This window comes from Myotis daubentonii, chromosome 16 (genome assembly GCF_963259705.1).
Source record: "Myotis daubentonii chromosome 16, mMyoDau2.1, whole genome shotgun sequence".
NCBI classification, from domain to species: Eukaryota; Metazoa; Chordata; class Mammalia; order Chiroptera; family Vespertilionidae; genus Myotis; species Myotis daubentonii.
Window position 1 is genome coordinate 52,863,891 of NC_081855.1, and position 26,413 is coordinate 52,890,303.

Genomic DNA, 26,413 nt, shown 5'->3' on the forward strand with positions numbered 1-26,413 from the left:
GTCACAGTCACAGAGGTGCAGTGAAGAAACCCACACGATCCGAGGCATTTCTCCTGGCCCCATCGGAGCCCACAGCCCGGACGCACCCACTCTCAGGAGGGGGTGTGATGGAGAGATCCCAGGGAGGTTGCATGACTGTCTGCTGCAGGATGCCACCTCGCCCAACAGCTCATTCTTGCTTCCAGAACAGCACAGCCCTGGTACGGAGAGGAGTTTAGCCCAAATCCTTTCCCCTCCGGAGACCAGGACACCTAGGACTGACCTGGGCCCAGAAAGGTTTTGCTTCTGGGCTGCTTTCAGAGAACAAATAAAGCTTTGCTGGGCCTTCGGATCCCTCCTCGGGCGTTTAAGTCAGGAAACAGAATGGAAACCTACAGGGCCAGCGTTCCTCTCAGTGGATGGGAAGCTGAGGGTCAGAATGGAGAAGAGAGGAAGGGAGAGGCCGTGGAGGCGGCCTGCGCCTGCTGGCAGTGGCCACAATGAAGGAACAGGATTCTGGAAGGATGCCAGCAGGCGTCACCTTGGAAGGGGAGGCGGCAGATGCCAGGGCAGAGCCAGGCTATGTTGCAGGCTCCTCCCACCGGGATCTGGAGAGCATTTCCCCACCCACTGAATCTAGGTGGGCCTTGTCACTGGCTCTGGCCAATCGAGTGTGACAGAAGTGACTCTGTGACAGCTCCAGGGTCCAGGCCTCCTGAGACCTTGCATTCCACAGTCATGTAAGGAAGCCTGCGCGCCACTACTGACCCGTGAGCCACCGTGTGGACGGAGGCCCAGCCAACAGGCAGCACCACGGCCCAGACCTGTGTGTGAGCCCTCTAACAGCCTCCAGCCGAGGCAAGCTGCCAGATGTCTGCAGCCTCATTGAGTGACTGCAGAAGAACCTCCCAGCGGAGCCCAGCCAACCCAGAATCATAAGAAATGACCCATGGTTGTTGACGTAAGCCACTAAGTTTGGGGTGGTTTCTAACTGACACAGACGTGTGGGGGATGTTGGCTGTATATTGGCTAGTGAATATCTATTCATCTCTTCCTCCACTGTTAGTCATGTTATCTAATAGGGGGTGGGGCAGAGGGAGATAGTAGCCCAGACCTGACCAGTTAACATCACATTCCCATGGCAACAAGGATTAGTATTCAGGGATGAACACATAATCCAAGTCGGGCCAGTTACTCTCTGCCCGTGAAACTCAATTCCAAGATCCTCTGAACCAGCGGTCGCCAATCTTTCGGACCTCACGGACCACCAGTGGGCCGTGGACCACCGGTTGGCGACCGCTGGTCTGAACTATGGAAGGAAGACCTTCCTCCAGGCTTGAGCCTGAGAGGATGGGATCGGCTATCTGAAGGTGGAGCCACACAGAAGAAGGAAGAGCCAGGAGACGGAGAAACCAGGCCCTGAGGACACCTCTGCATCTGCATATTTCAGCTGAACTGGCTCTTCCCTTCACTTTCTTCCTTAGGCCAGGCTGAGTAGGTTTTCAATCATCCGTGAACCTGGCTGATGCAAAGAGATGGGAAAACAAAGGCTCGCCTCTGGGGCAAAGCAGTGAACAAACAAGAAGTCTGGATCCCTGGGGACTCCTACGTTCCCAGCCCCCCCTCTCTGGATTTCTTCTACCCAAGAGGCTTTCTAATTTAAGCCCCTGTTTTCCTGGTCTCAGTTACTCTCAGCCAAGCCTAATCCTAAGCAGAGCAGCAGGAAACAACCCCATCAGTACCACAAGCTGTAGGTACCTAGTTGCCATGGAGACCAGCCACCCCAACACACAGATTCCAAAGTACTCAAATGAGAGAGGCCTGATGTAAATCTAAGAGACTCCCCCCCGGCCCCCCGCAACTCCCAGCCTCCCCATTTCTGGTAGAGTCCCCCCCTCAGTCCATAAGCCGGGGGGTGATGCCAAATTCTCCAACAGCCCCGGGGGAAGCGGCCCAGGAACAGGGCACCCGTGATGGGCTTAAACCTCTTTGGCTGCCGTCACCATCAAAGGGCTGCCAATTCCTCAGTTCTCCAGCGGCAGTGTGCTTTGCCCTCTCCCTTCCTAACTCCTCTGCCTCTCCCCAAGGTCAAGGCCTCTAACGAGTCAAGGCACCCCCTGAAGTAACACCTGGGCCTCCAGCCTGCCTCTCCACCATCAGCCCACCCCCCCGCCCCCCGCACATTCCCAATGGCTGTGCCACTTGCTACCCACGAAACTCGCTTCCTGGAAGTACAGCTCTGATCGTGTCCCCCTCTCAAACACCTCCAGCATCCCCCCACCGATCTAGAGAACAAAACAGGAATGTTCTTCCATGAGACCCCAGGCTGTCCACACCCAGCCGCCATCGCCATCGACGTCTCTGGCCTCTCCTCCCAACCAAACCAACTGCCGTTCCTTCAACAGCCCTGTATTCTCCACGCTTACGCTTCCATTTGGCAGTTCTTTCTGCCTATAGTTCATCTCCTTCCCCTCCCTCCCCCTCCCCACCCTCCCCCCCACCCCCGCCAACATCCTCAAAGTATCCTGTTCTTCCGACCTGAGCTTCATCCATGAAGAAGTCCTCTCTACTTCCCCACCTAGAAGTATCCTCCCAGGGCCTGGGTTCCCATCACCGTTTGCCCATCACCTTCTTACAACCACCTGCTGACCGGTCTCATGATTACAGGTGAATGCCCTACCTCAAGCCCCCTGCAGGGAGGGGCTATCCCTTTCTTCTTTGCATCCTCCCCATAATGCCCTGCACACAGTTGGTGCTCACTGAATTGGCCTGAAGACAATTCTCTCCCTGCTCCCACATTCTGGGCAGGCGCTCTCCAAGGAAGAAAACGTGGCTATTCTGCAAACAGAACACGCATTTGGGCCATTTCTAAAACTGCACAGGTCCTTGACAAAGCTTTTTTTAAAAAATATATTTTTACTGATTTCAGAGAGGAAGGGAGAGGGAGAGAGAGATAGAAACATCAATGATGAGAGAGAATCATCGATGGACTGCCTCCTGCACGCCTCCCACTGGGGATGGAGCCCACAACCAGGGCATGTGCCCTGACTGGGAATCAAACTGGGACCGCCTAGTTCAGAGGTCGACACTCAACCACTGGGCCACGCCGGCTGGGGGACAAAGCTTTGATCCCTGGTTCTTCTCCCTCCCTGTGAGCAAGCCACGGCTGAAAGGCAAGAATATGCAAGCCCACAGCAGCCCTTCCACAAAGCACCTGTGTTAATAACACGCATAGATTCGCTCTTGTCACACGAAGGCTAAAGGACAAAACCTAACATATGTTAACTTTGATCCCTGCGTTCAGAATACCGTTCGAAAGAACGGAAGCTCAATAAATGCTTTTTAATGTCATTTGTACTAAGATGCCTGTGAGAAAGCATGTCAGCTGCCGTCTTAGTATTTAAATTGCAGCAGAAGGCATTTAGATTAGATACAATTCTAACCACTAGCTAAACACTCAGTGAGGTTACCAAAAAGGAAAAAGAAAAGAAAGTGTGGCCGTAACTGGTTTGGCTCAGTGGATAGAGCATCGGCCTGTGGACTGAAGAGTCCCAGGTTCGATTCCGGTCAAGGGCATGTACCTTGGTTGCGGGCACATCCCCAGTAGGGGGTGTGCAGGAGGCAGCTGATTGATGTTTCCCTCTCATCGATGTTTCTAACTCTCTATCCCTCTCCCTTCCTCTCTGTAAAAAATCAATAAAAATATATTTTAAAAAAAGAAAGTGTGAAGTCTTGCTTCCCCAAGTCGTTGGGAACAAGCTACACTCCCACCGTCTGTCTGGATTCGGTGAGCCCCACCTCATCTGATGGCAGAGGGACGCCTGCGAGGACTCCCTGAGGCCCCGCCAGCCCGGAGACGTTTCAGACACAGCGTGTGATCCAGTAAGGATGGTGCTGAATTTAAACGCAAGCAGTAGAGACCCTGCCTCCCGCCCTTCTGCCGGCGCAGGGAGCCCAGAGGGGGACCCCGGGTTCCCAGCAGGCAGGGGGCCGGGATCACCTGACCAACTGGGAAATGAAATCTGACAGAACTAAACTGCCCCTCGCCCCGAGGCTGCTATCAAAATCAACCAGCCGTGGGAGCCACGTACATGGGGGGCCGCCAGGGGGGCTGGCAGCAGACAGGCTGTAGCTGGAGAAGAGGCAGCAGCCTCCCCTTGGACTCCCCCGTGCAAGTCCCAAGGCCCATGCTCCACGCGTGTTCCTCTAACCCTGACCCCAGCCCTACATAGCGGTCATTTGGGTTCTCAGCCCCAGAGCCTCACGGACCCTGCTTTTCCCAAACACCAGCTCACCCTGTATTAAGCCACAGTCTTCACTTGAAGAAGGGCTCTCATGCTGCATGACCTGGGAACTCTAGAAACTACTCAAGCCTCACCCCAGCCCCCGATATCCTGACGTACTTAGTCCAGGGTGTGTTGGGGCGCTGGGCTTTTCAATCGTTCCAGGGGATCCCAACGTGCAGCCAGGGTGTCGAACCACTGCATCCGAAGGCAGGGGGCTTCCCCGAAGCCAGAGCGTGCCCTAAAACCAAACTGCAAAGGATGCTCAGCCAAGCGAGCTCGCCGCGCTAGGCCAGGGGTGCTAATGACAGCGGCAGCCTCGGGTCTGGTTGGAGCTGGGAAACCCAGTCTCATTTCACAGTCTCACATGGCGCCTGGGCCACCTGTCTCGACACAGTGTGCCTCCTGGAGCAAGGAGAATGGAGTGACGGTGACCACACAACCCATCACACGTCCCTGCAAAGCCAGGCCCACGCGGCAAAGGGGGAGCAGCGGCATCTAAGTCATGAGTGAAGGCTGGGCCGCCCTGTGGGAGGACTGAGGACCCACCGCCAAGCCAGGCCCCCGGGAAATCACCTCCTTGGGAACCCCCGACATTCCAGAGAGATTCCGAGACCTTTGAGGTCACAGGCTGTTCGTGCTGCCACCAGGCTTCAGAAAACCCTGCCATAGACCAGATCAGGGGTTCGCAAACTTCTGGAAAGGGCTAGAATGTAAGTAACGTAGGCTTTGTGGGCAACACAGTCCTATTGTAGCTACTTAACTCTGCCGCTGTAACGGACAAGCAGCCACAGACAATATGGAAACAAATGGCAAGGGTGGGTTCCAATAAATAGCTCTACAGGCACACCCCCCCACCACAGGGATACATCCAAGACCCCCGGCGGACACCTGGAACCTCGAATGGTCCATACATGCTATGTTTTTTCCTACACATACAAACCTGTAATGAAGTTTAACTTATAAATTAGGCATAGTAGGAGATGAGCAATAATAACTACTAATAAAACGGAACAATTATAACAATATGTTGGAATAAAAGTTATGTGAATGTGGTCCCTCGGTTCGGGGGGCGGGGAACCCCTGCTGATGTCTTCATAGAGGCTCTGTGCTTTCTGGTGCAGCACGCGGCCATCAATCGAACACGTTTTCTGTTCCTGTCTTGCCCTACAAATTTAATGCCTTTTCCATCTCCGCTAAGCACTTACCATGCCCTGTGGCGGTAATGTCTGCAGTTTGAGCTGAGCCAGCAAAACCCACCCAAAGTTCTTCACAATTTCACGGACGGAAGACTCGTTCTCGCTGTCGATCTCAGCAACCTCAGCACCGAATCCTGTTCTTTCCTTATGAAGCCCAGAGCTCTCCCTCCTCACCGAGAGGAAGCGCTTTCCGGCTTCTCTTTGGGGGGCTGGAGAAGAGGCAGCAGCCTCCCCTTGGACTCCCCCGTGCAAGGGGGGGCTATCCGAGCGCCAGCATCACTGCGCCTGTGCTTTGGGGCCATAACTGAGTAAAACAGGGGCGACTCGCACCCAAGCACTGTGATCCCACGACAGTCGATCTGAGCACCCAGGCCCTCAGTGACCAACAGGCAGGGAGCACCTGCAGCGCGGAGACGCGGGACCAAGGGAGCACTCACGTCCCGTGCAGGATGGAGCCGATGCGAGATTTCATCACGTTACTCAGAACGGCATGCAATTTAAAACTTATGAATTCTTTCCTTCCGGAATTTTCCGTGTAATATTTTCGGGCTGCGGTTGACTGAAACCGTGGGAAATGGAACTGCGGATAAGGAGAACTGACTGTATTTGCAAAAAACAGGTGGGGCAGATGTGGGCTCCTGGAGGGTGCCCACCTCGTGACTAGATCGGACTGAAACGGGCTCCTAGCACTTCCTCAAATCCTCGGCACTCACACAGCGCCTGGCATACGCAGGTTCTCATTAATCGCTGAATGAATGAATGAATGAATGAATGAAAAATGTGCCAATCATCTTAAAAGCATATCTATTAAACATCTCCCTGTTCCTACAGAGAGAGGTTACTGTGATTCGGGGCTCTCGCGTCTCTGACTACTTAATCTCTAGGCCCTTTGTAACCTCCTGCTCTTCACCTACAGACACTCCCACCTCTCTCTCCTTCATGGAAACGAGGGGCAGGGAAGAGGAGCGGACAGAGCCAAGGGGAATGCCCCGGCCCGATCTACACGGCAGGCCAGGCCAGGCCTGGAAGGAGAGGCAGACGGAAGGAAAGGGAGGCAGGTTTCCAGTCTGGGGGTGAAGGCAGCCTGGGGGTGAACAAGGGGAAGGAGGGGAGCACACAGGGAAGGACCATCCCAGGGCCTCAGGGCCACATCACCCGGATGCTCAGCGGAGACAAGAGAGCACACGCCAACTCTTCCGCCAAGACAAATATTGTTTTTCCATCAATGGGGACAGAGGGTGAGCTGTGTCATTTCCTTCCCCTGCGCAGTTTATAATGACATTGGAAATCTGAAGCATGAAATTAGAAAGAGAAAAATACAATAATAAAATAATAGTCATCTGTCTCCTGCATGGTTTTCGTCCCTTTCTCCTACCTCCCTCTCTCCCTCGCCACCCCATCTTGCAACAAGACTGCCTTCCGCCCAGCGCGGAGCCCGCGGTCAGGACGCGCATGGAGGGAAGGTCTTGCTGGCACATGTTGCCAGGGGACAGAGCTGTCACCACGCCGCTCCTGTGCTCACAAGAACCACTAGTGTTTGGGTGCCAGGAGTGCTGGGCCAAGTCAGGCGTGTCTCCTACGATGTGCTCAGTGTCCCCTGCCCGTGCCTGGTGTGGTTGGAGGACGCTCATCTTAGTTGAGACATTTCCCACTGGAAACTGGCCATTTGAGATCTTTACAAATAAAATGCCGAGACACACAAACCTTAAGGGTTCCAACCCTCGATTACGGAGCGTTTACAGTGTCAGTTTCCTCATCTTGCAGCATCATTATGTAGGAAGCAAAGGTGGCAGAAGAGGCAGGTGCCCCTTCACCACTGTGCCAAGAGGCCTGGAGCAAGGCTGTGACAGTCCCTCCGAGTGAAGGCCCCTCCCCACACGGCCTTCACGCACCCGGTTGCACTGAGCTTGTCACATGACAGCCCCAGGGACTGGTAGCTCCAGGTCCCACCCAGCTAAGCCTGGTCCACCGCCCCACTCCTGCACTGACTGCCCACTGAAAGGGCAGCCTTGCCCTAAAACACATAAGCACCGCCTCCCAGGCCATTGCATCCCAGTGCAGAACAAGAAATGTGCAGAGAGTAGAATCCAGGAGGCCCTCGGAGGTGATCTTGGGGCCCTTTGCCTCTCTCAGCATTACAAAGAGGAAAATCCTGGCTCAGAAACAGAGAACCAGTTTAGCACCCTCCTTCCCCACCGTCCTGGTACTCAGGCTGTGGCCCGGCCCATGTCAGTGTGTCCAAAAGACCTCACATTCAAAACCTCCATTAGGTCCAGCCAGCGTGGCTCAGTGGCTGAGCGTCAACCGATAAACCAGGAGGTCACGGTTTGATTCCAGGTCAGGGCACATGTCTGGGTTGCAAACTGGATCCCCAGCGTGGGGTGTGCAGGAGGCAGCCGATCAGTGATTCTCTCTCATCATTGATGTTTCTCTCTCTCTCCCTCTCCCTCTCCCTTCCTCTCTGAAATCAATTTTTAAAAAATTTTGTTTTTAAAATAGGGGGAGCTCTACAGTCAGACGGTGGGTTGAAATACCAGCTCTGCTCAGTATGTAATCCTGAACCATTTATTTATAGTCACTGTGCCTCAGTTTCCTCATTTGCGGAATGGGGGTACATAATTGCACCTGGTATGCACCTCATAGAGCTGCTATGAACATTAAACGAGACGATCACAGTGCTTGCCAGAGCACCTTGTACAGAGTGAGGACTCGATAAACAATATCAGTTATCATCGTCATCTCAACTCTCCTCCGGCTTTAAGGCTGCATTGCTGGGGGACTCTAATAGGGAATAATGACCATCCTGCTTCTTTCTAATGGTAGCATCCCTCCCCACTAATTCCAGGCCTCAGGCAAAAGTCAGGCCAGACCCAGGCACTGGGAAGAAAAAGACAGTGATTACTAGAGACTTGGACGGTGATTTAAGGAGTCAAGAGACAAACAAGCAAATGGATTTTAAGGACAGTCATTTAAGGAGGACTGTTCCTGCTTCCAAGGTCCTGCTGATGCGAAAAACAAACAAACTGTAAAGCATATGGTTAAGCCCGTTTCAAACACACAGGACGCTTATGCCAGGAATCTCTCTCACCAAAACCCTTGCTTCAGGGCACAGGTAAATATTGTATAAGCATGTCACTGCAGCATCATATTAAATATGTCAATGCACATACGACACATACATAAATGCATGCACAACTGACCGTAGAAACATGTCACGCCTGTGCAAGGTGCCATGGGACCCCAGGCAACTGACCGATGGCTGGTTTTCGCTTTTCCGAGATATTTACTCGAGGCGTCTCCGAGCTGTGCTGAGGACGCAGCGTCCTTCAGATCCGGGCACTACAGCACGGTGAGCTGCCCCCATGCTCTGTAAGTGAGTCATAAAAACTCTCCAAGGAGCTCGGGGTTAGTACTGCTGACCTCTGGGAAGCAAGGGGGCTTCCTCCTCCCCCTCCTCCTCCTCCTCCTTTTTTAAACTTGGAAAACACCTGAATTTTTAGACATTCCACACTGTGACTAGAGATGATACATTGGAATTCTCTAGACCAGGGTTCCTCAGCTTGGCAAACTGACACTTGGAGCTGGATGATTCTTTGGGGGGGGGGGGTGTCAGGGGGGAGATCCTGTGTATCATGGGGTGTTCAGCAGCATTCCTGGCCTCTACCCACTAGATGCCAGTTGTGACAACCCAACATGACAACTGTCCCCTGGGGAGCAACATGGCCCCTGGTGGAGAACCACTGTTCTGCCCAACAGATTAGCTCCATGAAACACACATGATTCCATGATGAGCACACGCGGTCATTACAGCTCGCGCCACCTGGGCCCCGTCGCCTTTCCGAGCCCGGGAAGCATTTATGAGAACCCACGCCCATCACCAGGACCTCTGAGGCTTCCCGAGTCCGACCCAGCTGCCTCCACATCGCCCTCCGCCTTTCCTCTGTGCATCTGGTGACCTGCCAGGAGCTCCTCTGTGCGACTAGCTCACATTCAAGGTCAATTTGGAAAAAGAAATGACTCTTATTCTGATTTTTTAAACACAGAAATAACTTTCAGAATCTTTTTCTTTTTTTCCCTACCAACTACTTTAAAAATCAGAAGTAAAACTGCTTTAGCCCTGGCCGGGTGGCTCATTTGGTTGGAGCATCGTCCCATACACCCAAAGGTGGAGGGTTCAATCCCCGATTAGGGCACCCATGGGAGACAACTGCTGTTTCTCTTTCACATCGATATTTCTCTCTCTCTCTCCTTTCTCTCTCTAAACATCTCCTCAGGTGAGGATTGGAGAAGAAAAAAAAAAAAGTAAAACCTTTTTAGATGCTCACAGTTAAGTGAACACAGTAATACACTGGTCTGATGATGGTTTTAAGGAAGTTACATCTTAAGTGTTTGAGCTTTATTGCTCCCGAATTCGTTCCTCCATGTCCTGAAGACAAATGCTCTCAGGTTTTGTCTCTTTGTCTCCTTCTGTTTTATGTCTTTGGCCACAAGAACCTTAGAGTGCCTCCTGGTCTAAAAGAGTGAAGCAGAACAGGACCCCTGGGTGCCTGGGCACAAGCATGAAGACAGCACAGAGCAGAGACTGTCGGTGCGGCCCCTACAAGGAGGTACCCCCATCACTCACTTGAAATTGACATTTAAAAGGCTTTCATCTGTGTTAATGGAGTTGCAAAGGACATCATTTCTGGCGCATAAATATTGGTGTGTTTACACAAAACTGTCTGACCAGCCATTCATCTGTATCTAAACAGCACCGGGACTTGACTCCCACTGTGATCCCCCTAAAAATTCCTACCAGCGAAGCTGTGCGCTTATGTTCCTCGCGCGTTCCTGGCCGTGGGTTCTACTCTACACACACGGAATGCACAGGCAGCCTCTTCAAAAGTCGGAAAATCTGCATCATTCCTTCTCCTCTGGCTTGGATTTAATTACCTTTCCCCATAGACTTTTACCCTCGAGCAATTCAGATTTTAGGCTAGAGAGTATATTATTGAGGTCTTTATCACACCTCTCTTCAATATATTTATATATATTTCAATTCCATTTGTTAAAATCTCCTGTGAGCCTTAGGGCTCTAGCTGCTTAAGTAACAATTTCCTGGATTGAGTTACCATTACAACCATTAGAGAACAGATTCATAACAACAATATAATACATGATTTATCATCGTTAAAATAAAATATGCTTGGAAATGCACATTTTCACGGATGAGACTGTTTTCTTGTTGTTTTTTTCAACTGTTCCTCTACCCGTGGATAAATACTAAGTAGTTGTTGCTCCAAGAAAACAGTGAGGCATCAATTTATTTCTAGTTTTCTTTGTCTTGTCTTTTATTTAACAGAAGATGGGGAAAGTAGATATTTTGTTATAATAATGTCATTTTGTTCTCTGCACTCCTTCCAAGTTACAGCCCCAAATCTCATTGTGGCCCATCATGGACATTGCCTTTAAGGGCCTCTCTGCTCACAATTGGATTAGACTCACATCAAAGGGCAGGATGGCAGCGGAACTGCGCCAGGACCTGCGGGCAGTGATCGGCGATAGCATCCCGCACCTTCTCCTCACTGACACTCGGGGTCCCTCTGCTTCTGCGTGGAGACTGTGCTACCCAGACACACGGAAATCAGGCCAGAACGTGTCTTTCTTTTGTGAAATGGGAGAGGGCGACTGAGCAAGGGGCCTGAGAAAGGAGCGCCAGCTGTCAATCAGGGCCTCTCTGGCCGGGCAGCTCTGAGAAAGAGGATAAACCGGGAGCTGAGGACCCGGATCTGACTCTGTTAACACTCCGGGGGCACGTGTGTCACACGGGGCGTGTCTCCACGTGCCCTCAACAGAGCTGCTGACTCAGAGGACCTCTGAAGCGGGGACAGAGGGCGGAGTGGGGGGAGGTCCCACCCCCAGGCTAGTGTTTGCACGTCACAGGACTATTAAAACAGGAGGAAGGACTACATCCCGGTCAACCAAAGGGAAAACCCCGGTCACACGCCTTGTGATGGGACTCACGGCCGGAATACACAGCACCGCCATGGCATGCTCAGACCCGAAATCGGAATCCTAATTCATCCAGCCTCTAGTTCTCATTCGGGGCTCGCAGGAGATGTGGGCTGGGTGTCGGATTATAGTAGGAATTATGGCTAATGCCATGGTGACTGTGCTTACAAAAATACAAGGCAGCCTGGACGGCGTGGCTCAGTGGTTGAGTGTGTCGACCTATGAACCAGGAGGTCACGGTTTGATTCCCAGTCAGGGCACATTCCCGGGTTGTGGGCTCGATCCCCAGTAGGGGCTGTGCAGGAGGCAGCCAATCAATGATTCCCTCATCACTGACGTTTCTATCTCTCTCTCCCTCTCCCTTCCTCCATGAAATCAATAAAAATATATATTTTTTAAAAATACAAGGCATTCTGGGCGTGCTGAATTTACAGGTGCCATTACTTGTCTGGGATTCGCTGTTACTAACTATTCCAACCTCCCAAGAAAGTTGGGGGAAGACAGATGAAATGAGGTCAGCCTCATGTCAGTAATGACTGCAGCTGGCTGGCGGGTACCTGGCGTGCATAGAACTCTCTCCACTTTTCTACATGTTTGAAGATGTCTATGTCAAAAGGTCTTTTACAGGGAAGAGGAGGAAAGAGAAGTTGAATTAGTGCCCACAAAGCCCTGTGCTGGGCCCTTCCCAAATGTTATCTTGTTTTACAAGTTCTCCGCCAGCTGCCCAACAAGCTCTTTTCGCTGTCTAAAGAGAGGCGGGGCCTTAACTACACCGGGAATAAACCGGGTTGGTGATAAGAGGGAGCCCCTAGCACCCGGACATCAGAGATGCATCCTGGTCACGTGGGGAGAGACCGGAAAAACCCGTCAGCAGAGAAATGTCAGAGTAAACGCGCCTCAATTTACCTTCCTCCTATAACATGCCACTTACCCCTGCAGCGAAGCCAAGACTTCCATCTAGGATCCGCCTCTGCAAATGAAAACAGGACGTTTCAGTTTCTGAGGGATAATTCCTGGGACGACCGGGAACCATAACCCCTGAGACAGCCACGTGAATGAAGACCGGCCCACACCTGGATCAAATCCGCCTGAATCCAAGCCTTTATAAAATGGGCCAAAAAATCAGCTGGGGGAAATGTTTACCCTCCCATCCATCCCACAGCCAATCAGAGTCTTCTTCCAGGCAGCCCACCTGCACTGGCCCACGTGCTGCCTCTTCCATTCTCTGTGAATTATGACTGTGAGCCTTTAGTGAGCCGCTGGCCTCCGAGATGGAAATGGGCAAGTGCTGGCGAGGAGGATGCAGACCAAACAAAACCCTCCCAGGCTGCCGGTGGGGGTGCACACTGGCACAGCCGCTGGAGGTGACCACAGGCACACCCTGTGACCCAGCGGCGCCACTCCTGAGCCGCCGCCTAACAGGAACACACACTCGAGGTCACCAAGCACGTGGACAGAGATGCTCCTGGCAGCACTGTGTGTGAGAGCCGGAAACCAGAAACTACCCAAGTGGGTACATCATTAGGATATAGTCACACAACAGAATACCATACGGCAACGAGAACACGCACAAAATATATATGGATGGAGTACACAATCAGCCAGGGACGGCCAGGGCACTGGGAAATAAATGGGGTGAAATCAGCCAGACACCAAGAGTGCATACTACGTACCGTATTTTTCCAATTATAAGACACCCCCCACTTTTCCAACCCAAAATTAAGAAATCGATATTTTAAACATTTTTCGGGTTTTCCTCTTAAGGCCGCCTTCTTTTTTGGCATCTTAAGGAGTTGTTCTTCCTGTTTTCTCCACTGTCTGATCATACGCTCAGTGGGAGGAGGTCCAAATTGTCTCTCTGCAGCTCTATTTCCACGCTCTCTTACACAGCTGAGTACATTCAGTTTGAATTTTGCAGAGTAAGACAATCGCTTACCGGTGTTTATCTTTTTATTTTTTGACATCTTTATGGGCTCAGAACGCTCCGGTCCCTGTTGCATCTGCACACTCTCCATCTCCACCTCCAATTATGGCATCAGCTGACGTCGGTAACAATAAGGCTCATGATTGGAGGAAGCCTGTTTGACAAGGTATGGGCAGCTACGCACCCACACAGCTCCCTCCTCGGCTGACTTCCGTGTATAAGACGCCCCTAGATTTTCAGTCTAATGATTTTAGAAAAAAAATAGCATCTTATACACTGAAAAAAGTACAGTATATGACCACTCTGGTTACATAATGTAGCAAAACAGAGAAAACAACTCTGCTGTTGGAGGCCAGGAGAGGGATTGCCTTTCACTGGAGGTTGGGGTGTAGGTCGTGATTAAAGGGGAACCTTGCCCTAGCTGGTTTGGCTCTATGGATACAGCATCGGCCCGCAGACTGAAGGTTCCTAGGTTCGATTCCGCACAAGGGCACGTACTTCGGTTGCAGTTTGATCCCCAGCCCTGACCAATCAATGTGTCTCTCACATCAACGTTTCTCTCTCTCTGTCTCTCCCTCGCCTTCCACTCTCTCTAAAAATCAATGAAAAAATATTCTCAGGTGAGGATTAACAAAAAAAGAAAAAGAGTGGCCTAAATTAGGGATATAATCTACAGCCATGTGAACATGTTACAGGCATGTTGAGGTGTTATTCATCTGACCCGTGAGGTTCCCATTAGGGCTGGGTAACAAGAGCTGTCCGGTCGGTCATCTCCAGCCACGAGCAGCCTCGTCCCCGCTCTGGGTGACTATGGGGTGGATGGAAGGCTTTGACCCCGGTGAGCAGACAAATGACATTCTTCACTGTAGGCAGCTCCATGACATGAACCAAGTTAATCTAACCAACTCATGTGATCAAGCCAGACAGATCTAATGAAGAAGTTAGGGAAACAGACACAACAAAGAAGCCAGGGAAACGCATCCTAGCAGCATTCATCTGGATCTTCAAAGGAGAAACATTGCACCTTTTTAAAGTCAATAAACCTGTTATTCCACTTTTAGATATTTATTTCAAGGAACTAATCACATGTGCTCAAAGATTTGTGTTCATCATAACACTCTTTCTAAAAGCAAGGAAGAAAGGACATAACCCAATGGTCCAGCAGTTGAGGACTGGGTAAATGAATCGCAGTACATCTTTATGACGGGACACTACATGGCCACTTAAGTAATCAGAATAATGAAAGTAATCAAAGAAACATTTAGGGATATGAGGGATGCTTACGATGTCAAATGAGAGAAGCTGGTTATGAAACATTATATACAATTTGATCCCTGTTCCTTAAGGAAAATAGACACGTATATTACTTAAGCATACTCCAATACAACTGAACAAATCTGAGCAAATATGCCTTTTCCTTTCTACGAAGTAGGATGAGAAACTTTCTAAAGTATTTCTTTAAGCTTTTCTATATTTGACAAGTTTTCTAGAATTAAAACATTATTTTTTTTAAGTCAGGAAAACAAATGCTGAGTGTAGCTGCACTGATGTTGGTAATAGAGGCTGGTGTCTGAGTGTCTCCTCTCTCAAGTGATCCTCACCGCACCCCCATTCAGTTGAGTGAAAACAGGGGTTTGCGCAGGAGGACAGAGTGTACTATGGGGACTCACACCTATTGCGGCCTTTGTCTCCCCAGGCCGTGCCCCTTCCACTCTCACGCACACCTCCTGTGCAGAAGGGTTAGCAGAGCCCACCCGAGCCTGCACCCTCCATCTCCTAACCCTAAGGGTGGGTCACGGTGCCTGCTCTACAGACCCAGCGACTTCTGCGGGACACCCGCTTCCTCCTGCAACTCTGAGATTCTTGAGAATAGCGGTGGCCAGTGCCCAATAAGAACCTGAGTCTGCCCGGCCGGCGTGGCTCAGTGGTTAAGCATCGACCTATGAAGCAGGAGGTCACGGTTCAGATTCCTGGTCAGGACACATGCCCGGGTTGTAGGCTCCGTCCCCAGTAGGGGGTATGCAGGAGGCAGCTGATCAATGATTCTCTCACGTCATTGATGTTTCGATCTCTCCCTCTCCCTTCCTCTCTGCAATCAATAAAAATATGTATGTTTTTAAAAAGGAACCTGAGTCTCTAATGGGCCTCCCTGGATAGACTCATGGAAATGGTCTGGGGAAGGGCCACCGCGGGGCAGGGCGGCAGGAGCCTGGGCTCGCAGGTCTCCAGAGTCTGCCTGTCTTTCCTCGCTGAGCCTGCCGGGTGTCCTTTCGCTGTCAGGAGCGTTAGCCACGGGGACAGCCACATGCTGAGTCCTGTGGGTCCTCCCAGTGAGTCAGCGGACGAGTGGGTGGTCTCGGGGGACGGCTGTGTGCCTCCGCACAGGGAAAGGGCTCAGCAGTTCCTCCTCCTGACCAGCTCCAAAGGGGAAGGGGCCCCTCTGGGATGGCTCCCTACTTCCGAAGAGCCCCACTTGCCACATGGGGCTGCAAGGTCCTACTCATCACAGTGCGGCCTTTAACTCAGATCCTGATGGTCAGCTAGACCCAGTGAGAGCATCTCAGGTCTCAGCTTCTCAAAGCAAAAGAAACTGGCTGTTCTGCCCCAGGGGCAGGACCGGGAGGGGTCAGGTAAGCTGTTACCCTGTCCTCTGGCCCCTGGCGGCTCCCATTCCGGGACTGGCTTTCGAATGTTTCACTACCTGTGGATAGTAACCTGGGAGCCAGGCTGTGTGCTGGCCTCCAGCCCTCCCACTGGGGAGGGAGGAGTTGCAGGGGGACGTCTGATCTTATCGCTGACATCGATACCTGCTGAACTGGTCTCTAACACCACCATGACTTGCTCGCCAACTTCCCAGACACAGTTTAGTTTCCAGATCCGCCTCACTGCGTGTTTAACTAGATCTGAAATCACTGACGCCTTAGCACGCCTACAATTTCGAAGATTGCCGTCACCAAGTGATCCGGTCACCAAGTGATCCGTGGATGGCTCTGGGCTAGGGGATGGAGGGAGCAGAGGGTTGAAGAAGAGTAAGGAATTCAGGCCCAGGAGGTGGGCATGGGCTGGGGAGGAGAGAGGTGGGGCATGTGGAATGGGGGAGAGGGGGAGTGGGTTCTGGGTGAGGGTGCGGTGAAAGGGGTATGTGTGGAGGGGTGGGAGTGTAGGAGGGATAGAAGGGGAGGGACAGATGTGAAGGTACAGGGGTGCATGAGTGGGTAGGTGCATAAGGCTGAGTAAAAACAGGTGGGGGGTGGGTGGACAGGCGTGGGGTCTGTAGGCCCACAGTGAGGCGGGTCTGAGTGTATTTGTCCCAAAGGGGGTGGCAGAGGGAATGAGGAGCCCCGTATTTGGAGTGAGAGAGAGAGGGGACAGATACCCTTCCTCCCCCCACCGTCTTTCCAATCATCCCAGTGAACTCAAGGCCACAGGGCAGGGCAGTCGCCCCGCCCCCACCCCCCCACTGTTCTTCAGCGCCCACTGCCACCTGCACCAGGCCTGGGCGGAACTGATGGAGGACAGAAACCAGGCAGGGGCTCCAGGAGGCTGAATCCCTGGCCTCTCGCTCCCCACTCCCTTGAGTCGGGGGGAGAAGCAAGTGATCAGGGACACCTGCTCTCCAGGCCTGGGAGGGACAAGGAGGGCAAATGAGAGGAGAGAACAGCATCACCCACACCCTGGAGGCGTGGCCACCCCGCTGTGCGGGCACAGGTGCTCCAGAGCCTGCTGAGAGTCCCATGAACTTCCAGAACCCAAACAGGACGACTCACCTGCCCACTAGAGAATATGAACACGAGAGCCGCCCCGGCGGCCGTCAGCCCCCAGGTGAAGAGGGTCCCCAGCAAGGCCTGGAACACAGCGCTGTGGCCTCGGAGCATGCTGGATACGGCTGTGTGCAGAGGAGCGAGAGGGTCAGTGTCCGCGGTGCCCGGGGTCCCTTTTGGTGACTCGCACCTGTTCTGAGTTCTGACCCCCTCCGCCTGAGCTGGCGTGTCTGGGTTGGTGTATGCACCTGTCCACCACGCATCCCTCTGTGAACTCATCTAACTCTGGAAGCAGAGATGTGGGGATATCTAGGAGACCAGGAAAGAGGTGACGACACTGGGAAACAGTTCCCGAGAAGCTCCAAGAATGTGGATTATGAGCTGGAGGAAGGGAGGGTCTGAGTGCAGCCAGCCCACCCACTCTGCCTGTTCCTCCTGTCCTTGCAATCTAATCAAGGTGCATGTATTACCATCCAGCTCCCGGGAAGTCTGGGCCCCAGGCGTGGGGTCTGTAGGCCCATGGTGATGCGGGTCTGACTGTGTCTTGATTAGAATCATCGGTTCTCTCTTCTCCAAATACAGGTGACTAGCTCAGGTTCCTTCTAGAAAGTCATCCACTAAGCCCTGATCCAACCTTCCACAGCTCCGGTGGCCTGCCAAGGGCACACTCCCCCGACTGACCTGCAACAAGCCCACGGACAATTCAAGCCTGTGATTCCATCACCGGGGTGCCCTGCGTGGGCCCCAGTTCAACTGAATTATTGATGGCACCTGGGACAAGCCTCTGTAGTCCTGCCCCAAGTCTCTCTTCACACGGTTCCTTCCCAGAATCCCTTCTTTCCCAACCTCTACCATCGCATCCAGTACCTTCTGTTGCCCACCTACTGCCAACTTCGATTCCATGCCTGCTGATCCTCCACTCCCGTCCCTGCACACATCTTTCACATCATTAGCTGCCTAAGAATCGGAACGATGCTTTTTCACATTTGGCTCCTCGTACATACTAGTAAGGCTCTCTGGCACCAGGAAAATGCTGCCGAATTACTTATGGCACCGCGGATAAGCTTATCTAAACAGGACCCTCAGTGAGGACCAGGAAAGGGAGCCATCAGTGACATGGCCCCCAGCCAACTGCCGAAGCTGCAGTTACACCCCTGCCCACCGAGGGACAGAAGGGAAGGACCATCCGCGCTTGCATTTGCTCAGGGAGCCTCCTCCGGACTTGAGCGTGTCGTCAGTCCCCGCTCGGCGATGACAGGCAGGGAACCGGCCTCTCGCTGCGGAAAGTTACGGAGCGGAGGAACCCACGTGCTGAAAAGCCCTGTGTTCTGCACACAGACATCAGGGCCCAGGGCCGCCTCTCAAAGGGCCCATTCAGCTCCTCCCGGGTCTTCCAGCTCCCACAGGGCTGGGCTCGGCCCCAGGGGGCTCAGCTGCCAGGCCGGGCAACCCTGGGCCAAAGACGCTGCCTCTCTCTACTGACCCTGGCAGGAAACTCTGACGGAGGGCGTAAGGGGCCGGTGGGCACTGGGCTCAGCAGCATAACCAGGACTCAACCCCAGGAAGGCTGTGGGTCCAGGTGAGCCCAGGGAGCCCAGGTGAGGAAGCCGGGGCCAGGAAACCTCCAAGTCAGTCGGCACCTATAGATTCAGACTGTCCCCGCAGCCTACATGGAACTCAGGATAGTGACTGCACCAAACAAAGAAAAAGAAACAGGAACAACTTCAAGACCCAGAGTTCAGGAAGTGGTTCCCCTGCCCTGGGAGGCCTGGCCAGGCCCGCGGAGAGTCCCGAGGGAACAAAGACTTTCTCCAGCAGGTAGACCAGTAACACCGTGGGGACAGGGCGTGTCCGCGCCCGGCACCTCAACAGCAGCTTCCACAATGGGGCTCAGTCTTCCTGGGAGCTGGATGCTAAGTCATGACCCTGGATTAGACTGCAAGGGGGTATTCCCTGCTCACCCCAACTTTAAAGGTGCCCACGCCACCCCGGGGTGTGCACTCTCCTACAGTCAGGGTTAGGGTGGGCTGATCGGGATTTCTTTCTTTTCTCTCCTTGTTGTGGCCCTGCTTCCGAGAGTCCAGAGTCGGCTGCAAGATGCTGGCCACGCTGCAGAGGTGGAAAGGCACTCAGGGGGAGTTCACACAGCGCCGGACCCCGCAGGGGGTCCACAGAAGTGGCTGGGGCTTGGGCTGCTGTGACTGGCACGGTGTGGTCGGCAGAGCCGCTGACCCCGGGGAGTGGGTTGGAAATGCACAATCCCAGGCCGGCTGCACCTTAACCAGAGTCCGGGTCAAGTTCAGGAGGCGCGCTGACCCCCAGGGCCGGTGAAGGGGGCCCAGAGCAGCCGGAATCACAGCCACCTGGGCTCCCAGGACCGCAGGGACCCCACTGGCTGCAGGGTCCCCGCCGTGAAGTTGGGTGAGGGGGGTCCTGGAGAACCGGCACAGGAAGGCAGGTCCACCCCCTCCAGCCGGCCCCCTTCTCCCTCCTCTGCCACCTGCCGACGCCGCCGGCTTCCCTCCAGCCCCCAGGGCACTCCCTTCCCAACTCCGCGGGGCCCTGCCAAGTCCCACGCGCCGGCCCGACGGCCCCGGCCCCCGCCCGCCGGCGCCGAAGGAGAGAAAAGCCGACTCACTAGGCTGCCCTCTCACGCCCCCACTCCACTGCCATCAGCCCCGCTGCGGCTCGCCGGCTCCACCGCCGAAGTCACTTCCTGCTTCCCTCCCGCACACGTGTCCCCGCCGCAGGCCCCGCCCCGCGGCCGTGACTGGCAGGTCCCGCCGGAAGAATAAATTCTCTGGTTCACAGCCTCCTGCGGGCTCGGGAACAGATCGGGCGGGTAGAGCAGAGCCTGAGGCCAAGCGCCAGGAGCATTCCGCAGTACAAGCCACTGCAGTCTTATCGGAAGCCACAGAATCCCAAGGAAACAGACTCTGGAACGTCCCTGACATCATGTACGTCACAGCCGAGTCCCATGCCCTGAGGGAGCAGATCAACCGTGTCGGGGAGGGTCTGGGAGTGGGGGTGGGGGGTGCGGGTGAAGGTTGGGGGGGGGGGGTAGGCTGGAACCTTCCACCACCAGCATCATTCTCTAGGTCCCTGGCCCTCAAACCACAGCTCCCAGCAGAGTCACTAGGAGCGATGTCAAAATGCAGAAAGCTAGCCCCACCGGCATGGCTCAGTGGTTGAGCATCGACCTATGAACCAGGAGTTCACAGTTAGATTCCCGGTCAGGGCACATGCCCCAGTTGTGGGCTCGATCCCCAGTAGGGGACTTGCAGGGGGCAGCCGATCAATGATTCTCTCTCATCATTGAATTTTTTCTCTCTCTCTCTCCCTCTCCCTTCCTCTCTGAAATCAATAAAAAGACATTAAAAAAAAAGAACAAACACACAGAAAGCTAGCACCCTGAGAGGTTCCGGTTCTGGAAGTGTGGGTGCGGCCCGAGACTTTCTGTTCTGAACTAGGGTCACTCTGAGAACCAGGGCTCCAGGTCAAGAGCGTTGCTCTCTGAGCCTTCTATAAAAAGACCAAAGGGCACCGCTGCTAGCTTTAGCCAAAAATTAAAACAGGATGCTTGGTTAAATTTGCATTTCAGATCAACAACAAACAATGTTTTCGTGTCAGTATGTGCTGTGCAGTATTTGGGACACATTGTGCTAAAAAACGTCATATTTGCTGTTCATGAGAAATTCGGATTGAGTGTGACATCCTGTTTTTCTCTGATGATCCTGCCAGTGGGTAATGTGAGCAGAAGTATGGCCCCTGATCACAGTGGCCATGACCGGAGGGTCCAATAGGAGCAGGCCTCTTTGGCCCAGTCACTCACAATGATGTTGGCACCACATTCATATACTGCGTCCGGATGATGGCGTGGTGACCGTCAGACCTGGGAGAGAGCCAGACCGGCTGTGCTGGTCAGCTGTGGCTGCCGTGAGAAAGTTCTGTTGTGTATAGGCTACCCAGTCTGCAGAGTTTGGTACTGCCGGGCCCCGGGAGGGACACAGCAGACACCTGCTGGGGGAGCCTAGGATTTGGGAAGGAGGAATCCCAATTCCTAGTGGGAAGGGGTGACTAGGCATGCAGAAAGCAGGGCCCCCTCGGGAATCAGAAACCAGCCGGCCAGTACCTGAGGTTTCCGGTTTTCCAGGGGGCCTACAAAATTGATTAAAACAATAAAAAATATTGTATTTTGGACTAAAAAAAAAAAGCTGTAGCAATTTAAATTAATAAATGTTTAACTCAATGCCTATTAAACCTTGTTAATTGTTGACTTTGGTATTCATAAAAATTTAATTATGTTCAGAAAACAATCTGAGGCTTAGCTTTTCTCACTTCCAGAGAACTCCTTACTATGCATAATAATGGCCAGGAAACCCAGCCAATCATAAATTAAACAAGCTTAGAGCCAAATCATTTCAAAAGCAAAATTATTAAAATCTGATTATTTTTATGGGAGGAGGGAAGGACTGGATGTGGCACGAGAGAGTGTTTTAACATGCTCGGTGCACTCCGGGGTGAGATCTCCAAAAAGCAGGGGTTCTTTAGGGGCCTTCAACGATCCTAAGAGGCCCCAGGGAACACGGAAGGAGGCAGGCTTCCTCTCACCGGGAACCCACGGAGGGCAGGATGGTGGGGAGGGAAGCCCCCTCAAGCACAGAAGAGAAGGCAGGGAGGTGGTCCCTCAACTCTCTATGGTCAAAAAGAGGAGTAGACCTCAAGGCTCTCCAGACCCCCCTCAGACTGAGCTGGGTGACAAGACCAGGACTGGGAATGTGGCTGCTGTAATGAGGTCATCTGATTAGTCCTGTGTAGTGGATTGAATGGTGGCCCCAAAAAAGATCCCAACCCCTGACACCTATGGATGTGTCCTTACTTGGGGAAAGGGTTTTTACGGGTGTTATTAAAGATCTCGAGATGAGATCATCCTGGATTAACCGCTGCGTCCCTCCCTGGGCACATGGACTTAAAAAAACAGAAGGGGAGAAGGCAGGACACAGCAAAGGAGGCCATGTGAAGACAGAGGCAGAGATGGAAGTGATGGGGCCACAAGGCAAGGAATGATTGGAGCTGGAATAGACAGGGAAGGATTCTTTCTTAAAGGAGAGAGAAAGAGAGAGAGAGAGAGAGAGAGAGAGAGAGAGAGAGAGAGAGAGAGAGAGGAAGGTAAGAGGGAGGGAGGAAGCCATCTCTCTGTGCTAACGGGAACTGTCTCAACCTAACAGGCAATTCAGCTCATGAAACCCGACAACCATGGGTCCGTGCTGCCTGTCACTACTTGAGCCAACTAAGCAGAGACAAGGTTGAATCCTATATGAGCATTTATTCCAATCCTGCCGGCAGTATGAGAGAGCGGCAGGTCATCCACAGAAATCTGCTCCCCTCCCCATAATCCAGCTGCTTACATTGGGTAGAAGGACACAGATTACATGGGAAAGTAAGAATTACAGGCATGGGGAAGTACGCCAGGTATAATGATTACGGGTTACAGGCAATGTGGGTTGTGGGGGGTGGGTGGGAGGGGGCAGGGGTTTGCAAAGGGTGGGCGCCTCCAGGACCAGACTGTTTCAGCAACAAGGTTGCTAATCTTTCCATGATGATAGGCAGTTCTCAGAAAAGGAGAAAGGAGGATGGACTGACCGCGTCCCGAGGTTAACTCCTGTGTCCTGGGGCACACAGCTCTCAGCCAGCTTAGAATGTGCTTTCTCTAATCAGAACAGAACAATCACGTGAACAGAGCTCATGATTCATATTTCTTATAATTATAGCTAGTCCCCTATTCTATTTCTGCCCCTAATACTTCCATAGGTTGAACTGTGTCCCCCACGAAATTCACATGCTAGAGTGCCCTAACCCCCAGTACCGCAGTGTGACCTGCTTGGAGAGGGGTCTTTACAGAGGTGAACAAGCTACAGTGAGGTCATTAGGGTGGTCCCTAATCCAGCACGACCGGTGTCCTTGAAAAAAGGGGAGAGGTGGACAGAGACACGCATAGAGGGAAAGTGATGAGAAGGGACACAGGGAGAAGACAGCCGCCTCCAAGCCAAGGAGCGGGGCCCGGACAGATCACAGCCTCAGGAGGAACCCAACCTGCCGGCACCTGGAATTCAGGCTTCCTGCCTCCGGGACTGTGAGCTGGTAAATTTCTGTTGCTGAAGCCACTCAGTCTGTGGTATTTTGTTCGGCAACCTTAACAACGCAATAGAGAGCCGAAGGTCACTGTGGCTTACATATACAATGTAGTGCTGGGAACAACCTCCAAACCCTTCCGGTCCAAGGATCGCACTTCACGGGTGATGCAGAGCTTGGCTGGTGCCAGAGTGGGACTGGAACCCACACCTCCCACTGGCCCCACTGCTCCCACATGTCACACATTAGTGAGTCCCTAATCATCCCAAACTGTGGACGAACGGCATAGTTTTCCATCTCAACCGTGAAAATGATTGCTGTAAGCAAGGCTAGCGGGAATGGGTCAGAGCACCAACGTTTGCATAAATCTTTTAAGTGCTTTCTAGGCACACCCACTAACAGACAACCAAGGTTCCCATTCCACGTCTTAACACATCTTTTTTTTTTAATATGTATATTTTTATTGATTTCAGAGAGGAAGGGAGAGAGAGAGATAGAAACATCAATGATGAGAGAGAATCACTGATTGGCTGCCTCCTGCACGCCCCACACTGGGGATCAAGCCTGCAACCTGGGCATGTGCCCTTGACCGAAAATCAGACTGGTTCATAGGTCAACACTCAACCACTGAGCCACGCTAGCCAGGCAACATCTTGAAAACAAGAAGCAGGAATTCCACAGTGATTTTCATGATGAATCTACAACTCCTGTAAAATAATTTGTCATTGAGACTTTGCACAGGTTCACACTGACCTTTCACCTAACGTTGTCGTAATTGGCAAGTGTTCATAGTCTTTCCACGTGACCAAGAAGCCTCAATGAGGGACCTGCAAGAGAGGATAATACAGAAAGCCTCACACGCAAACAATCATTTATCTAATTTAATGTAATGATGGAGTCTCCAAATCGCACAGCGTTCTCTGAGCTCGCTGATGGGGTTGGCCCGTCAGGGTGATTTCCCAGGGACATGCCTAATACAACAACTTAAAAGATGGGGGGAAAGATATCGATCACTCTAACGCTGCACAAAAGGATAATTCAACAAATTACAGAACATAAATGCAGTGGGCTTCATGCAGGGCATCAAAATGATAAATACCCTCAACAGCATAGGAAATACCAGTATTAATGATACTTTATTTTGTGGAAAAAGCAATAAACAAAATGTCATTTGTTATTACAATGGTAAAAAATGTATGTTACAGAAGACTGAAAGGGAATTCTAGAAGTTAAAGCAGTTGAGACACGGGGTGATGAGAGCGTAGAGGTTTTCCCCTTTCTATAATATTATGTCCCTTTCATAATTTTTAAGTATGCTAATGAGGTGTAAAAGAAGGTGAATATAGAAAACAAGGCTCACTGGGCTGAAGTAAAAAGACCTCAAGTCAGTATTGGAACTCCTGACTCTCAGTTAATAAAAGAAATGCCCACCCTCGCCAGTTTGGCTCAGTGAATAGAGCATCTGCCTGCAGGCCAAAGGGTCCCAGATTCAATTCCGGTCAGGGGCATGTACCTTGGTTGCAGACTTATGCCTGGCCTGGGCCCTGGTTAGGTCTCGTGCAGGAGGCAACCAATCAATGTGTTTCTCTCATATTGATATTTCTCTGTCTTTCCCTCTCTCTTCCACTCTCCCTAAAAATCAATGGGAAAATATCCTAGGATGAGGATTAACAAAAAAAAGTAAAAAATAAAAATAAAAGAGATGCTGTGCTTATATCCAGAGCCACTTGGATGTTTCAAACACCCAGCTCTTTAGAAAGCCAGGTTCCCTTAAAAATTTCCACGATTTGTTTTAATCAATCACTTCCCCAGCATTTGCTTCACCTCATTAGCTCTTCCACAGGCCAGCTGCAGAATGAGGTACGCAGTCTCCATATCACAGGAACCAAAGCCCTAAGGAAGGGCCCTGCCTCCCCCACCCCCTACCCCCGCCCCCAGGAGCCGCAGGGCCTGCCTGTCATGTCGCTTGCCTCCCAGTTTCATAGACAGATGGTTGGCGGGGCTTTGGTTCAGACAGAACATCTGAGCCCTGAGATGCCCACAGATGTGTAGGCCCCCATCACCTACCAGAGCGTCTCAAATGCTCCCCAGATACGGCCCGGGAACCACAGGTCCTCATCCTGTCAGCCCCAGAAAAATACAAAATACAGGGCCCTGGACACCGACCCAGCTGCCGTCACAGGGACACCTGACAGGTGGACTTCGGAATGTTGTCTCCCGAGGTGCCTGCTGGGGTTGAGAGGACTGTGCCTCATTCTTCCAGAACCTTCTATAGCTGTGGGGAAGCACTATGACTTGTTAATACTAAAATCTGCTTTGTATTCATTTTAACAAGCATCAGTTATCTAATAAGTAATCATCCCTCTGCTCACTATAAGTCACCTATTATTATTTCTCTAATAATGATAATATTTCTCCAAAAAAATCGTTTGCGTGTTTTCAAATAAACTATGTTAAGTGAGAATTAATTCTTGGCCCTGGTCAGGTAGCCCAGTTGGTTAGAGCGTCGTCCCCCTATGTCAAGGTTGTGGGTTCGATCCCCAGTCAGGGCGCACACAAGAATCAACCAATGAATGAATAAATAAGTGGAACAACAGATCAGCGTTTCTCTCTCTCCCCCTTTCCTCTCCCTCTCCCTCCCTTTCTCTCTCTCTCTCAAAACCAATCAAAAAAATAAAAGAATTAATTGTTTTCCCCATTTTTAATCATCAAAGACACACGCGTGTAAGTACCAACCAGAGCTCCCGATCAACATCAGCCGCCAGCCACCGACCCAAGAGGCTGGCGCTCCCACTCCGGCCCAGAGCGAAGACACTGGACTGAATCTGCCTTTGCCGCGTTTGTTCTTGGGAACATTAGCAAATGATGAACACAATACCAGGCGGTCCCTCCAGCTCAGGAACCCCAAGCTGGGACTCCGGCTGCAGGGGGTGGAGCCTAAGAGAAACTCACAGCCCTTGGCTCAGAGAAACCAGGAAAGCAATAATGTCAATACGTCTCGCAAACCAGGGAGCTGTGTGAGCAGCTCCCAACCCTGCCCGACGCTGTTCTAACAGGGACGCACATCAGGTTTTCCAATCTAAAGGGAATTGTAACAAATGTGTGCGCTCCCTCTGGTGAGTAGAAGAGACAGTAAATATTTGT

At 52.1% G+C, this 26,413-nt stretch overlaps 1 protein-coding gene across 5 annotated transcripts in view; it reads right to left on the reverse strand.

Moving 5' to 3' along the window:
* SLC39A11 (solute carrier family 39 member 11) overlaps positions 1–19,889 on the reverse strand; it is a 62,528-nt gene extending 42,639 nt beyond the window's left edge. For 2 of the 5 annotated variants that reach the window (XM_059671051.1, XM_059671047.1), the window contains exons 1-3: positions 18,019–18,073; positions 17,144–17,262; positions 12,384–12,422 (exon numbers count right to left, since the gene is read on the reverse strand). In XM_059671051.1, the coding sequence (XP_059527034.1) occupies positions 12,384–12,422; positions 17,144–17,262; positions 18,019–18,040 (180 nt within the window). In that variant the 5' untranslated portion in view covers positions 18,041–18,073. Of the gene's footprint in view, positions 1–12,383; positions 12,423–17,143; positions 17,263–18,018; positions 18,074–19,775 lie in introns of those variants that run through there. The other 3 variants (XM_059671048.1, XM_059671050.1, XM_059671049.1) reach the window with 3 other exon arrangements.
* Positions 19,890–26,413: the final 6,524 nt, after the last annotated feature.